General features: G+C 50.3%; 1 protein-coding gene across 8 annotated transcripts in view; it reads left to right on the top strand.

Moving 5' to 3' along the window:
* Nucleotides 1–15,486, top strand: part of MRAS (muscle RAS oncogene homolog) — a 58,269-nt gene that overhangs the window by 10,628 nt on the left and 32,155 nt on the right. For 7 of the 8 annotated variants that reach the window (XM_032143532.2, XM_032143527.2, XM_032143531.2 and 4 more), the window contains one exon: nt 14,538–14,748. In XM_032143532.2, coding sequence (XP_031999423.1) covers nt 14,556–14,748 — 193 coding nt within the window. In that variant the 5' untranslated portion in view covers nt 14,538–14,555. Of the gene's footprint in view, nt 1–9,733; nt 9,845–14,537; nt 14,749–15,486 lie in introns of those variants that run through there. The other variant, XM_058433487.1, reaches the window with a different exon arrangement.

The raw sequence follows: 15,486 nt of genomic DNA, 5'->3' as shown, positions 1-15,486 counted from the left end.
AAACAAGATATAAAGGGGCCATTAAATAACTCGTCTAAAAAAGAATTAGGCACTCTAGACCTATACGTTTACCTACAGTAAGAACTAGCAGAAGCGCTGGGATTATTAAGCTATCGTTATTACCAGCCAGGTCAAGTCAGTCCTCTCCTAATGACCAGGGCAAAGCCAGGTGTTAATTTTTTCCCTTTCCTGTTAGAACATTTTGTAACATAAGGATTAGAGATGATGTAGATGGACAGTATTTATTGAGTACCTTCTCTGTGCCAGATATGTGCTGGGCACTGGAGAGACAGTGGAGAATAGAACAGAGGGTGGGCCCTGCCCACATGGAGGCCACGGTCTAGTGGGGAAGATGCATTACATGTTTACATCTTGTAAACAACTAACTAAGCAGTTAAGTGCCAGCGTACAATATGCTGTCAAGGCAGACAGCTGGGTGCTTTGGGAGACCCTGACAGTAATCTCATATAGTCTGGGGTGCAGTGGGGGTCAGGGAAGTATGTTTAAGGTGCTTAGCATGTGGTCAGGGCTTAATAAACGGTCATTATAATGACCATCCCTGGCCACAGGGCCCAACCTGGTTCCACCTCCAGCTGGTGGCTGCTACCACCCACCAACAATAGTTTTGCACAGAGAGGTTTTTCATTAGGCCAAAGTTATACAGCTAGCAGAGGGGCTTTGATTCATGACTTTTTATAAAAGTGCTGTATCTAGAAAGCAGAGGGGTGGGAAGCTTCCCTTGACCCCCCAGCCAATACTGACCTTTGGACAGGCCTTGCCTCGCAGGAATGGAGCAGCAGGCTGGTTACTGAGGAGAAAAAATGCAGCAGTCATTTAGGGCTTGGGGAGGGAGACGTGAAAAGTAGCCTTCTGCTGAGTGGGCTTAAAACCCTGGGATTGGAAGGGTCCCTGAGAAGCCATCACACCTACCTCCAGCCCGGTTCACCACTCCAAAGCTTGGTGGCCAGTCCTCCTTCCTCCGCATCTGCTTCACAGACCTTTGCAGAGGAAAATCCCACACTCATTGCCATGCCTGCCTCGTTTTCAGGAAGTTTCCCTTTTATTTGGCTTCAGTCCATCTCTCTGCAGTCTGGTTACTCTTTAAAAATGAAGATTGAATTGCCTGTCCCCACCTCAAAGAAGAACCTAGACCCTATGTCTTTCTCATTTTTGGTCAAGCATAAACATTTTCACATTCTTCATTAATGGTGTCTAACATCTTAAATATAAATAGTGAAAACACAGCAAAGCAGCAGCCTTTTTTGAATGTGCCTTTTTGGCCTCCACCTCCCTGGGTTCTGACATACTCCTGGGGTGGGCTGTGTGCCTGTCCCTGAAGAATGCCAGGCTGGCCCATGTCCTGCAGGCCAAGTAACCCCTGCTATTGCTCTCTTCAGTGAGATCATTTCCTTTGATCTCACACCTTGCACCAAAGCCAGGCCAAGCCAAGGCAGTGCGAAGAGTTGTCTGCCTTAGAACGGCCGTGACACTCAGATGTGTGTGTGCTCAAGAAGGATGGGTACAGAGTGTTGATTTATTTGGGTTATACAATGTGTAAAACTTTTTCATTGGTGGCCAGTATTTAAAATAATAAAATAGCCAGAAATCTGAGTTTTTGCATAGACTTAGATTGCTGGCTATTCTTTAAAAATTTAGACTATCTGGCAAGCTCATTGCAGATATTATGTTGCAGCAGTCAGCTGGTGCGGGGTGTCAGTAATCTCCTGTTCGCGCAGGCCCCACTGCTCCCTGTTGCCTGTACCTACCCCCTTCTATCACTTATTGACACAGCCTCTGCCGGCACGTGCACGTGATTTTGGGATGTCCGTTTGGTTCTTGATTCCCTCTTGCTGCTACTGCAGGGCAAAGCAGTTGAGATGGGGGATCAGTCAGAAAGCATCCGTCTCTCAGGCAGGGGCCTGTGAGATGCAGAGGGATGCCTGGCCCTGGGATCCGGGCCTTCCCTTCCCTCTCTGTTGCCACCCTGCCCTTCTCCTGGGCTTACCAGATTGAACTGGCGGAACACCGTGATTCCATGAGATGAGCAGCTCTAGGCTGGGACAGCTAAGGAGTTAAGGGACAACCTTAGCTGTGCTCTGGGGGCCGGATGTGGCATCCTCAGCTCAGAACGCAGGGCCAGTCGGGGGGCCATGCCCTGAGTGCTGGTGGGGGCTCAGTGCTTTGGGAATTTGGACAGCAAGGAAGGACCCCTCATCACCACTCCTCCTGCTGGGCTGGTGCCCATGGGTGTCTAGTGGGACTCCTCACATGGTATGTCCTTCACGAGGCCTGCCACCACAGTCCTCCAGGTCCTGTGTGGCCCATGGCATAGTGCCCACATCACCTCTGCCCTACTGTTTACCCAAGCCAGTCTCCCAGCCAGCTGCCAGTATCACTCCTGCATTTGGAAATGCAGATAGCAGACACGTTGGAGCGTCTCTGAACAGAAAGCTGTGCCAGGGCTCTGGGGTGCCCAGAGAAAAAGAAGACAAGGCCTGGCCCTTTGTCCACTGTCCCACTCTAGCAGAGGAATGTGACTGAAGTAACACCCAGCTCCTAGATTTGAGGGCAGATGAGGAGGGGCATGCCGAGCTCTCTGGTCAGAGAGATGGCCTTGGACAAACTACAGAGCCTCTCTGACCTTCACAGTTCCTGAAGGGGCTAAACAGTGCCTCTTGGTGAAGCGTCTTGAGTCATCACATGGAATAATGGCTGGGGAGCACTTGCACTGCCACCTGCCACCTGGCTGGCGTTCCATAGATGGAGGCAAGGTGGCTCAGTGGAAGGAGACCTTGGGGGATAGAAGAGGGCCCTAGAGGAAGGAATCGTTTCTGGGGGATGGGACCTGACACTTGGGTACCATCCCTGTCCTTGACACCAGACCAGGAATCAGCAGAGCAGAGGCCATGCGAGGGGAAGGGGGCACTCGGGCAGCTCAAGGAAGGCCTAGAATGTTGTGGTCAGAGGGGAGAGCTTCAGGCACCCATGGAGGGCATTCCAGGAGACTCTGTGCTTGGGTTAGTTGGGGAGTGATCACGCTGGAGTGTGGGTGGGACAACGCTAGTGGTGGGGGCTCAGGCCGGGGGCAGACATGGGCCACAGTGGTGGACAGCCTTGCTAGGCCTTGGCCTGGGATGTGGGTAAAGGGCTGTTTGCACTGCCAAGGGAGAAAGAGGAAGAGAATTTGGGGCAGAGAGGTGGCCAAAGGGGCCCACCCTTGGGCAGGTGAGGGAGGTGCTGGCTGAATCCAGTTTGTGCAGGGTTGAGCCTGAGCAGCGGAGCAGAACAGTGAGGAGGTGCAGGGCTCTGTGAGCAGAGGGCAAAGCGGAGTCAGAGCAGGGGCTGGGAGGACAGCAGCCTGCCAGGCTCTGGGGAGGCCAAGGGCGCTCAGTCTGGGGAACCCCAGAGTGTGCAGAGGCTGGCCTTCCTTGGTCGAGTGATCACCAGCGTGATGTTCCCAATTGCGCGCAGATTCCTATGGAAGGCCGCAGGAGTCCTCTTTCACTGCGGGTGAGACTGCCCCAGCGCTAGGAAAACATTAATAGACCCCCAGGGACTGAGAACAAGGATTGAAAAATAAAACCACTTCCTACTCTCTTCCCTCAGCTGCCACTCCAAGAAGTTGTGAGCCTGACGCAGCTCTGCCTTAACAGAGCCCACGCCCTGCCCCTCATCCCTGGACTGAGTTCTTTCCCACCCTCCCGGTTGTTGGTTGCTGGGCAGGGGGCACTGGGGGGGGCTGGGGTAGGACCTCAGAGGCCAGGTGGCCAAGTAGCAGGCATTCCTGTGAGCCAGGGAAGCCAGCAGGGAATGTCGTTCTGAAGGTTCTGTGGCCTCTTAGACACTGAGGCCATTACCAACTCCTCGGTTCTGAGAGCCGCTTAGACCCACCAGGCTCAGTGGACAAGCTTCGGGGTGAGTGGGGCAGTGTTTTCATTTTGCAGCTTGCCAGGGCCAGCTGCCAAATCCCAGCTTCTCTTTTCACTAGCCTGTGCTCTTGGTAGAATGCCTCTCTCCCCTTGGTAAAATGGGGTTAATAACCCTCCCCCACAGCTTTCTGTCTCAGGCCTTTGTGGCTGAACCTGGGTTACCTGTTCCTCCATGACCCTATTCCCGTCCCCTTTCCCATCCCCTTCCCCTCCTCTGAGATTCTGGAGCACTTCGAGTTTGTCCTTTGTAATTCATCCACTCTCTCCTGGGCTTTTTCTGCTGGTTAACCTCAGTGTGGTCATCAAAAAGAGTTGCAGGGGCCCTGTTTGGTTAGGCAGCCATCTACCAAGCCTACATTGTACTCCCGTGTGGACTTGGGGCTAGGGTAGGGTCCGGGGGCCTCCAGCACATGTGAGGCCCATCACACGCAACGCCCTCCGCTGCCCAGCCCTGCAGCCTTGGGCACTTGTTTCTTCATCATGCAGTGCTTATTAAGCAGCCACTGTGTGGCAGGCACTGTGTGTGGTATAGGGATGCAAAGATGAAGATCCCTTGTTTCCAGGGAGCCAACAGTAACCCCTTCCCCTGCCACTCTTATCCCCTACACCCATCACCCCTGCCGTGCACACGTACACACTCCACATTCCAGTCACATCATGTTGCTTGCAGTACCGAGTGCCTCCTTGGCTTTTCATGCCTCCATGCGTTATACTTTTGTCGCTTCTGTTCTTGACCTGGGACATGCTTGTCTTTACTGTTTGGTTTTTTTTTTTTTTTTTTTGAGACGAGTCTTGCTCTGTTGCCCAGGCTAGAGTGCAGTGGCGTGATCTTGGTCTACTGCAACCTCTGCCTCCCCGGTTCAAGCCATTCTCCCACCTCCCCGGTTCAAGCGATTCTTCTGCCTCAGCCTCTTGAGTAGCTGGGATTACAGGTGCCCGCCACCACGCCTGGCTAACTTTTGTATTTTTATTAGAGACGGTTTCATCATCTTGGCCAGGCTGGTCTTGAACACCTGACCTCGTGATTCACCCAGCTCGGCCTTCCAAAGTGCTGGGATTACAGGCATGAGCCACCATGCATGGCCATCCTTACTGTTTACCTGGCTAATATCTACTTGGCCTTTAAGGCCCCGTTCTGTGTCACTTCTACCAGGAAGCCTTCCGCAGCACCCCCAGGCTGGGTGAGATGCCTCCCACTCCTATGCTCCTGCATGACTTGCCCAGTGTACCATAACCCTCTGCCTGCCTCCCCCACAAAATGCACACTGCGAGCCGCACAGGCTGGGGCTGCGCTCAGGCTCATTTATTTTGGTATCTCTAGTTCCCAGGACCAAGCACACAGGAGGTGCTCTGGGAGCGTTGACTGGATGTGTGTGATCCCATGGAGCCTGAGCATGTGTGTGTCTTGAGAGGAGGGTGGCCAACACTGGCTCCTCACCCAGTTTACTCCTCCTCATTTTTCTCTGGGCTCAGGTAAAACCGGGGCCGTTCTCATGTCATATGACCTGTTAGAGGATATGCCCCCCGCAAACCACAGGGTACCCAGAGGGTGGCTAGGTTTTGTGATGGAGAGCTCTTCTGGATTTAGAAACCAGAGGGAGAAACTTTGTTTCATGCTGAACTTGCTGGCAGTTTGATATCTTCCACATTCTCTTTGGTGAACAAGCAACTCCTCAATACTGGAGAAATGCAAAAGAAGGCATCTGAGGAGCCATCTTGAGGAGCTTACCTTTCATCCACCGTTCATTCAGCAAGCCTTTGAGGGCTTGCTTCCCTGGGACATTGCTGTATTGATTCAGTGGCCGGCTGAGACATGCCTGCTGCCCTCCAAGGCAAAGTCGGGGAGCTGAGCCCCCCACACAGATCGGCCTGCTAGCCTTCCGAGGAGGGAGCGGTAGGAGGCTGAGCTGTGTTGAACTGTCACCTGTGGAACCTGCCAGTTTGCAGGGTGCTCAAGGCACTCAAGAAAGGCTTTGGAGAAGCAGGAGGAGGGACTTGGGATGGACTTCAAAGAAGGATGCTTATGATGGTAACAACTTGATTTTTGTTGACCAGTCACTATGTGCCAGATACTGGGCCAAGCAAATAAATGCAGCTTTTCACAGCCACCATGAGGCAGATGCTGCCACTGTCCCTACTTTTACAGAAAAGAAAACCAAGGTGCAGAAAGTAACTTGCCTAGGGTTGCAGGCTGTCTGCACAGCTCGAGCTCCTTGGCAAGGAGTTCCAGTTGAGGGGCCAGTCCTGAGCTGGGCAGGGAACAGCTCGAGCGTAGGACCACAGGGAGATGGGCTGAGGCTGGGGCACGGACCCATATGGGGGATAGGGTCCCAAACAGAGGTGCTAGAAAATAAGGGTTTTACAGCAGCTTGGTGCCCCCAGCTTCCTCGCTGGTCCTCAGGGTGGAGGGCTACCTGCTGGTACCAGATCTATGCCCCGGTCAGCAAGCTGTCCCAGCCTGGATCTGGGGTGCTGGGGTGGGAAGCGTCTATTTTTGATAACTACTATTTGCCCTGGTTGCCCCTCAAGCTCTGACCTGCCCAGCTGTTTCACCCACATGGGCAGCGGTCTGACCTTGGGGGTGTCTCCTACTCTGACACCACCTCCCAGCTCACTCCTGACCTCTTTCCAGCATTCCTGGATCAGCTGCCTCTGCCCTGGCCTGACTGCACACACACACTCACTAGCCAGCAGAGGATGCCTAGCACCACAGGTTGGCAGTGGCTCTGGAACCACACTGTGTAATTTCAGATCCCGACACTGCCTGCCTCTTTCTAGTTTGGTGACCTTCAAAAAGTTATTTTACTACTCTGTGTCTCAGTTTCTTCAGCTGTAAAATGGGGATAATCGGAATCTGTACCTCCTAGGATTGTTGTGAGAATTAAAATCTTCCAACAGCATCTGACACATTATTTACCTTAAACATTCCTATTGCTTTTAATATGATCACTATTGTAATTATAATTGTCATGGCAGGTGGTTTCTGCACACCTACTCTGAGACTCTGGCTCCGCCCTAAGTCCTGTTTGGGAGGTGCCTGAATACTGGTGGGAAAGACCCAGGTATTGACAGTTGCCAGGTGAGGAAGCATGTGGTACTTAGGGGTCATGAGTAAGCCCAACGACAGTGTCCCTCCCTGACTGACTTCAACCTTGGCCTTTGCTTGGATCTCTGGACTTCCGTCTGATCATTTCTGCTCTGCTGACAGCAGTCCAGGTGTGATCCTGGCACAGGAGTTGAGATTAGAAGAAAAGCAGGGATTGGTAGATTAACAGAAGACTTGGGTAATAGAGATCTCCAGACATCACCAGGCTGGCTACCCTTAAAGGTCCTGAGCCCTTCCTATGGAAAAGGATGGCCACTAAGTGGGATATTTTGGAGGGAACCAGAAGGGTAGTAGGTTAGATCTGGGGCAGCAAACAGATTTTCTCTCTGGAGCAGTCACTGTGTTCTGCTGCCAAGAGTACGGTGTTGACAAGGAAGGGGACCATGATCCATCAGTGTTGTCTGCCGTGGCTCTGGGAATGGGGAGGAGCAGCACCCATGCCACCTACTTGCCATCGAGACTTGATGTTTACGGCATGAAATCACATACATGGTTGGGTGGGTGGTTAGGGCTTAATAATGGAGTGAGCTGAAAAGCACTGATGGCTTTCTAGAGGAGTTGAGAGGCCCAATGACAGTGCCACACTTGGCTTAGCAAAGATATGAAACAAGGGGCTGGAGCAAAGTCTCGGGGAACGGAGAGTGAAGGCTTCAGGGATGCCAAGTGGCCCAGACCCCTCTGGGGTCACATGCCATTAACACACAGCCTGCAGGTCAGCGCTCTGGTGAAGCTGCCCATTTCTGGGAATTGTGCAGAAGGGAAGGGCAGCTCCTGGAATGCAGAGCCGTTTCCTCCACATGGGTTGGGTCACTCTCCCTAGCGTGTCCTCATCCCCCTGGGTTGGGCACACCCAGACATCATAGAGATGAGATTAGCTTCCCAGGTCTAATTCAGCTCAATGTGAATGAAAGTCCATTCACTTTCCTAAGAGCTCCATTAATTATGAATGTGTCCTCCCCTCTAGCCTGATTTACCTAAAATACTTGCAATTCAATTGATGGGGTTAGGGGGACTCTTTAAAATAATTAGTATAGAAATACAGAAGCAAAAAGCAGTAAATACCAAACCTTCAATAAAGTTGGCAGCATCTTTGGGGGAGCCTCTGGATTGGCCCTGGGCCAGCCTCTGAGAATCTGTGGTCCTAAGGTCAGGGCCAAGGGAAGCAGCAACAATGATGAAGTATGCCCTATAGGATAGTGAATCATGAAGACACTACCCTAAGAAAAGCCATGTGGTGCAGCAAAATGATTTGGCAAAAGAATTGGAGGCAGTGTGGCATGACAGTTCTAACATGACCCTCGGCATCTAACCAGTCCACAGCAGTTGTCCACTAAGGGTGGGCATTGTTGCTGCTATGCAGCTCCTTCTGGGCACCATTTTTCCTGGCCAGTCCATAGGACACTGCTTTGGAAGTGATGCTGGGTGGGGTGGGGTGCATGGAGAGGCTAGGGGGCCTATGGACCCCTTGGCAACATCTGTAGCTGAAGCCATTCATTTACCATGTGCTGCTCACTTAGAGCAATGGGTGCAGTGATTTTAGGCTATTGTTTTGGGAAACAAGCTCTGTAGAAGCCCTAGAACCTGGAAGCCTGAGGAGAAGAGGCAAATTTCGTGAGGGGTAAGAACCACCGAGCCCTGCCATTTTGCCATTTTGTGGGGGCTGTTGGGGCCTGCTGCTGTCCTCCCGGAACCCTATGCAGTGTGGATGCCCTTCCCTAGGGCTGTGGATTGGGCAAGGAAATGGTTTAAATCACTGAAGCCTACCAGGTTGAAGGGAAAGCAGGGACCCAACTACTTTGTCGATGCAAATATGCCCTTGCTGAGGGACCCTCCAAGTTTTTCTCACTGGGGCCTTACACCTTCCTTGGCGCCTTGTTCTCCTGTTTTATAGATGGGGAAACTGGGCACCAGGAAGTTAAGAAACTTGCCCCAGGTCACACAGGGAGTCTGTATTGGAGGCCGCAGTGGAACTCCGGCTGCCTGGCTGTGGAGTTGAGGCTGTCCCTGACCTCCCAAGCTGTCCCACTGAGAACCGTTGGGCTTTTACAAAAGACTATTCCCGGGAGGTCTTAGACACACCCATGCTAACTTTGAAGATTGCTGAGCGAAAAGGTTATACTGGGGTGATCGGTCCACCCAGCCACCCACTTCCTAGGGGTATGAGCCAGCCCCTTTCAGAAGGATGGGTGTGACCCCCTGCTTCTTAGCACAAGGGAGGCCTGTGTGGGTAGAAGGCCGCATTGGGGAAGTGATGAGGGCAGTGTGAGTAGAGACTGAGCTTCCCATGTGTTGGGCTCTGCCTGGCCCTGTGAGAGGCAAAGGAATGAGAGGATGTGGCTCTTGTCCTCGTGGAGCTTACAGTCTGTTTGACAAGGTTAATCTGGCGTTCAGGGAAACAACTTCAAACCATGCAAGAAGGTTCTACCTATGGGGAAAGAAAGGGAGCAAGAGACAGACAACAGCCAACAGAGCTAATTTTTCCATTTACAGATGCCTGAGGTTTTCGTACACATGTTATTAAAATTATTGAGGAAGTGATATTGCCTTTTAGGCAGAAGTTTCCAGTATGAACAACGGTTTGGGTTGCCATGCAGCCTGTGGCCTGGGCGGGGCCCTGGGAGCAGTGGTTGCCATGGGAACCAGTTCAGCCGCCCCCACGGCCAAGTGGCTGCTGTTCCCAAAGTTGGTTTCTGCGTGGATGGGGCTGCCTGGAACCTCAGAGCCATTTCCCATGGAAACAATGCTCTAAATGATGGGTGATGTTCCCACACAGGCCTATTTTGTCTAGCTGTTAACAGCAGAGATGGTGGTGAGGCTTCTCATGCTGAGAGGAGGCTGGGAATGAGAGAGAGAGAGAGAGAGAGAGAGTGTGTGTGTGTGTGTGTGTGTGTGTATGTATATGTGTGTGTGTGCTCCCTCTTCTTGGGAGCAAAGTAAACAAGGTGAGAAAGCGAGCATTTGGGCATCTTCTCTGAGCTCAGCTTATCTCACACATTTTATTTCATGCTTAGAGCAATCCTGCAAAGTATGAGTCTCCAACTAACCCACTTTACTAATAAGATACTGAGGCCATGGAAGGTAATTTGCCCAAGGTCACTCAACTGGTCGGTAGGAGAGTATTCAGCACAGAAAATAGTGGGGAAACTTTAAGGAGAACCCCAAGTCTACCTTATACCACCTTCCAATCTCAAAGGGTCACATCCATCATCCTCAAAAGTGAAGACCTAACATCCTAGAATGATCTCCGAGGTGCTTTTTAGTTGAGAAGGGTGGAAAGGAGAGGGGTGTTGTGAATGTAAGCAGTTTGCTCCTTACCCACCAACCAACCAACTTTTCATTCTGTGGTGACTTTCGTCGTAGCCTGTGAGTGGTTTTAAAAAAATCTTTCTCTGTACCGCATGAGACCAGCTTATTTTGTAGGAGTGTAGTTCATGCCTCTTGGCATCTTGAACTCCCCATCTGCAAAGACATCATTTGATCAGGGTTTTTGCAGGGGGGCTGGAGAAACATGCCTATCAAGAGGAGATAGCACCTTTAGGAATTGGGGGGTTCTCTGGACTCATTCTCCAGCCTTGGAAACCCCTTCTTTGTTTATAGCTCACACTTGATTCCAAAGGGTCCTGTCTGTGCCATTAGTCTGATCTCTTAGTAGGAGAGAGACAGTCCCAAGCCCTGGCTGAGAGAGTTGTCCCTTAGCTCTCTCCATGGAGAAGCCAGCTCTGTGGTGTGTAGGTTGTCTGACCATTGTTCAGAAATGCGTGTTGAACCTCTAGTTCATTCAGTAAGTGTCTGCCCTGTGCCAATGCTGTGCCAGGCTCTGGGAGTACAGAAAAGAACAAGATGCTGTTCCTGCCCTTTTGCGCACAGTAAACACAGAAAATTCTAGGCATCATTGTGGCGTCTGTGGCAGGAACTTCAGGGCTCAAAGCACAGGTGGTGGCAGTGCCTGGTGCTGACCCACAAAGAGGTATGTGCTCTCCTGGGGGTCTTAGGTGTGTGCACAGGCTGCAGCGTGACCACAGGACACATTGGGAGACCACAAACCTGGTTAAGGGTGAGAGTAGAGTATGAGGGGCTGCAGCACAGGTGTGGCTGGAGAGCTCAGCAGTGGCAGCCAGTGACAGGCATTGAATGTCCTGTGAGGGGGCCTGGACTTTCCTCCTCAGCATTGAGGGGCACTGAAAGGGTTTTCACAAGGGACGCAGTCTGATGTTTGTGTGAAATGAGTAGTCTAGCCCTGTTCCATTGCGTCCAAATTAGAAGGAAACCCCAAGTGGGAAGGGAACCCCAGCTTGGCTCCCTGTGGTCTCTGAGGGTTCAACCTCTGAGAGCAAGGTGCTGTCAAAAGGAGGGGGCCCCCACTGGCCATTTCCTGCCAGCTGCCTTGGCAAGCGGAGGGCGTTTTTTAAGGAGTCCCCAGGTGATTTGGCTGTGGGTGGTCTGAGTGCCGACTCAAAGGTTCATTCATGTACTCCAGCATATTTACTAGTGTATTTCTTATCTTGTTTTCTTTTGAGAAGAAAATAAAGACAAACAGTTTTCCTTTTCAATACCTTCCCACCCACTTAGTATTTTTTAGTTATGTCGCTGCCAGCAGAGAATGGAAGCTTTAAAAACAGCCAAACACCGACTGGGCATGGTGGCTCACGCCTGTAATCCCAGCACTTTGGGAGGCCAAGGCAGGCAGATCACAAGGTCAGGAGAGCAAAACCATCCTGATCAACATGGTGAAACCTGTCTCTACTGAAAATACAAAAAAATTAGCTGGGCATGGTGGTGGGCACCTGTAATCCCAGCTACTCGGGAGGCTGAGGCAGGAGAATCTCTTGAACTCCGGAGGCAGAGGCTGCAGTGAGCTGAGATCGCGCTACTGCACTCCAGCCTGGGCGACAGTGAGACTCTGTCTCAAAAAAACAAAAACAAAAACCAAAAACAGCCAAACACCTTTCACCCAGCCCAGCATCATTGCCCAGGACAGGGCAGCAGTTGCTGAGGGGCAGTGAGGAGTGAACCCCACGCTCTGCTGCTCTGAGAGGCAAAGGAGAGAGGCCACTGGGCCACCCCTCCCTCCCCGTTTCTGTCACCCTGCAACTCCCCTCCGCCCTCTCTCCTTGGCCTGCCTTCACCATCGTGGATTTGGCCATGGAAGAGCTCAGTTACGTGAAGCCTCAGCCCGTCCCGTATTGTAGGGAGATGCTGGAACCAGATCCCGGGGCCACAGTCGGAACCTGGTCCTATACTGCCCCAAAGGAGCTGAAATCCCCGCTCGAATGAGAGGAAATCAAACATTTTCAGGTGGCTTGAACATTTTATTTTCCTGGGAGCATTTTAATAGTGTTAAACTTTTCCAGTACACAAATATAACGCATGCTTGTTGTAGAAAATTGAAACATTAAGAAAATGAAAATGCCCTGAAATCTGCCTCAGACACAACCAACTGCTAAAGCTCTTAATGCCTGGATCCACACCTGGCTGTGTAGATTCATAGGTGGGCCTCTTCATGGAAGGTGGATCAGGTGTACTTACTAGCTGTTTTGCAGCCTGTTTTTTTTTCATACATAACAACACACTTTTTCTAGGTTAGTGAATATCTTCCTTTTAAATGACTGCATAGTACTCCACTACATGGATAAACTTTAACTTTTCCCCCCAACATGAAGTTATTTCTATTTTCCCCCATTCTTAACATCTTTCTTCACTTCTCTGATTATCTCCTTAGAATAAACTCTCACATGGGGTAGAGCTGCAGGAGAGGGTATGAATATATTTATGCAAGTGTATTTTCAGTACAGCCTAGGCAGATTTGCACTTTCTCTGCAGTGTCGCAAAGCTTTGACTTCTCCGACACTTTGGGGAAGTCCTAAATGTCAACATCAGGCTTCACTAACTACAAAGGGTTCTGCAATTACTCTAGCCTGTAGCCCCATGCAAATCAGTGTGGCCACATAACCCACATTTGTGTCCAGCCCCCTTTCTGTCAAAATCTAGAACTGAAGACTATTTTAGAGCTGAAACTAATCATAAAAGTAATCTAATCCAGCCCTTTAAACTCATAGATAAGGAAACTATGGCTCAGAGAGGTCAGTGGCCTTCCCAAGTAGCGGCGGAGCACACAGGGCACCCAGTTCTTTGTCCTCCCGGCCACGCTGCCACCCTCCTCTCTGTGAGACCATTGGTTTCCCGGTCACACGTACGCCATGCCATTTCCCCTCCCAACTTGCACAGGGATTCTTTTTTTTCTTCTACACAGCAGTAGAATTAAGCTTTCCCTCCCTCGATTCAAGGTCAATTTTTGTGCTACCCAGGAATGCCCTACCAGGAGGTGGTATTGCTTCTTCCTGGCAGGGTCCACAGTTAGTTAGCAGTTGAGGTTCCTGGCTGTAACCCCCAAATTGTTCTTTAGGGGATCCACCTAGCTGCACCCGTGTTTAACATTTGGTGCTGTCAGCCTCCTTCTGGAAACTCTTGGCTTCTATCATGACCACAGATCCTGGTTTCCCTCCTTTTCTTCTGAGTGCCTCCCGGAGGCTCCCTCCTGCCTCTCCTTGTCACTTTGCAACACTGTTTACAAAGGTCACTCTTCACTTCTGTTAAGGCCCGATTATTCTTTAGAATCCTGGTCCCACCTCCAGCTGCCTCCTGGTCACCTTAGCTGAGGGTTTCTCAACCTCAGCACTATTGACATTTTAGGATGGATAATTCTTCATTGGGGGAGAACTGCCCTGTGCGTCATACAATCCCTGGCCTCTGCTGAACAGATGCCAGTGGTACCCACTCCATTTTGACAACAACAACAAAAATATCTCTAGACATTGCAAATATCCCTGGGGAGCAAAATTCCCCTGACTGAGGACCACTGCCTTAGCTGGCCTCAGCAGCATCAAAACAAAACTTCGACCTGCTCCTACCCCCTCCTCCCCAAATAAAATGATTCCAGCGTGACTTTGTGTATAATACAGGGCAAGAAGCAGAGAGAAGGGAGCCACAATCATAGAATTCTGAAACTTGGAAGGGGCCTCAGAGTCCCAGAGCTCAGGTGTGCTAAGCTATCATGGCCCCCTTTCTAAGCTTAGACACAGCTTCAAATCCTTCTCAGCATAGCAGCCCAGTTAATAAGAGGGGATGTGAAAGATGAACCTCCAGGCCAGCCCTGCTCAGACCACTGCCCTCGTGTTAACCTGTACAAGCAGAGTTTAGTGGCCGAAAAGCTTTGACATGGCTTTTGGCTGTACTTGCTAAACAAGACCAGTGGTACTGTGTCCTCAACACCAGGCCTGGCACATAATTGGTGTTGAATGAATGATGGTTGAATAAATCACTTTAACAGTGACTGTCTCTGGGTAGTGAGACCAGGGGTAATGCTTTTATTTTCTTTTGCATTTCTTCATTTTCAAACCTCTTTATAATTGAGAGTATTACTTTATAAAGGAGGAAAACATATGAATATTTTCCCCTAAGTTAAAAAAGCCCTCTGTGTCATTCCACATGTCTTGCTTCCGCAGGTCTGACCTACGAGAAACATGGCAACCAGCGCCGTCCCCAGTGACAACCTCCCCACATACAAGCTGGTGGTGGTGGGGGATGGGGGTGTGGGCAAAAGTGCCCTCACCATCCAGTTTTTCCAGAAGATCTTTGTGCCTGACTATGACCCCACCATTGAAGACTCCTACCTGAAACATACGGAGATTGACAATCAATGGGCCATCTTGGACGGTGAGACCTGGGTGGCAGCTGTGCATTGGGTGGGATAGTAGATGTGGAGGATCAGGGAAATCTGACAGGTTTCAGTGGGATAAGATGGTTTCCTTAATGTTGCTGTTATGGGATGGTTGGTGTAAAGCTGTGTGTCGTTTTCAGGGTGAATTCTGAACAGGGAAGGCCTTCGTAGAGGGCTTACAAGATTTCGTGGAAACCAAAATGTACATTCAACAAAGAGGGGAGGCTAGAATCATGCCAACTCAGTGATGTCATGTGTGTTTTTTCTTGCTGATCAGAATCTCTGATTAACAGTTATGGTTGTCTTTAGCTAATAAAAAAGGGAAAAGCAAGTTGTTTCTTGATGAACATAGTTTACTTGGTACTTGTCCTGTGAGGGGAATCTCTTGCATCTGACATTGTGTTTCTAGCTGAGTGTGAATTAGTCTGGATTACTATTTCTAAGTGTGGCAGCCAGGCCAGCAGTAGCCGCAGCATCAGGAAACTAATTAGAAATGCACATTCTCAGGCCCATACTGATTTGGAAATTCTGAGGGTGGGCCCAACAACCTGTGTTTTAACACACCCTCTAGGAGATGCTTGAAATCAGGGAGTATTAAATCTTCAAATTTGTTATTTTTCAAAGTTGTTTTGACTAGTCTAGGTCCTAAGGTATTTCTATGTGAGTTTTAGAATCAGTTAAATTCTAAAATTCTAGATTTTGATTGGGATTGTGTTGAATCTGTAGATCTGTTT

This window comes from Hylobates moloch, unplaced genomic scaffold, assembly GCF_009828535.3.
Source record: "Hylobates moloch isolate HMO894 unplaced genomic scaffold, HMol_V3 SCAFFOLD_22, whole genome shotgun sequence".
NCBI lineage: Eukaryota > Metazoa > Chordata > Mammalia > Primates > Hylobatidae > Hylobates > Hylobates moloch.
Note: the sequence above shows the minus strand (reverse complement) of the source record. Positions and strands in the feature narration are given on the sequence as shown.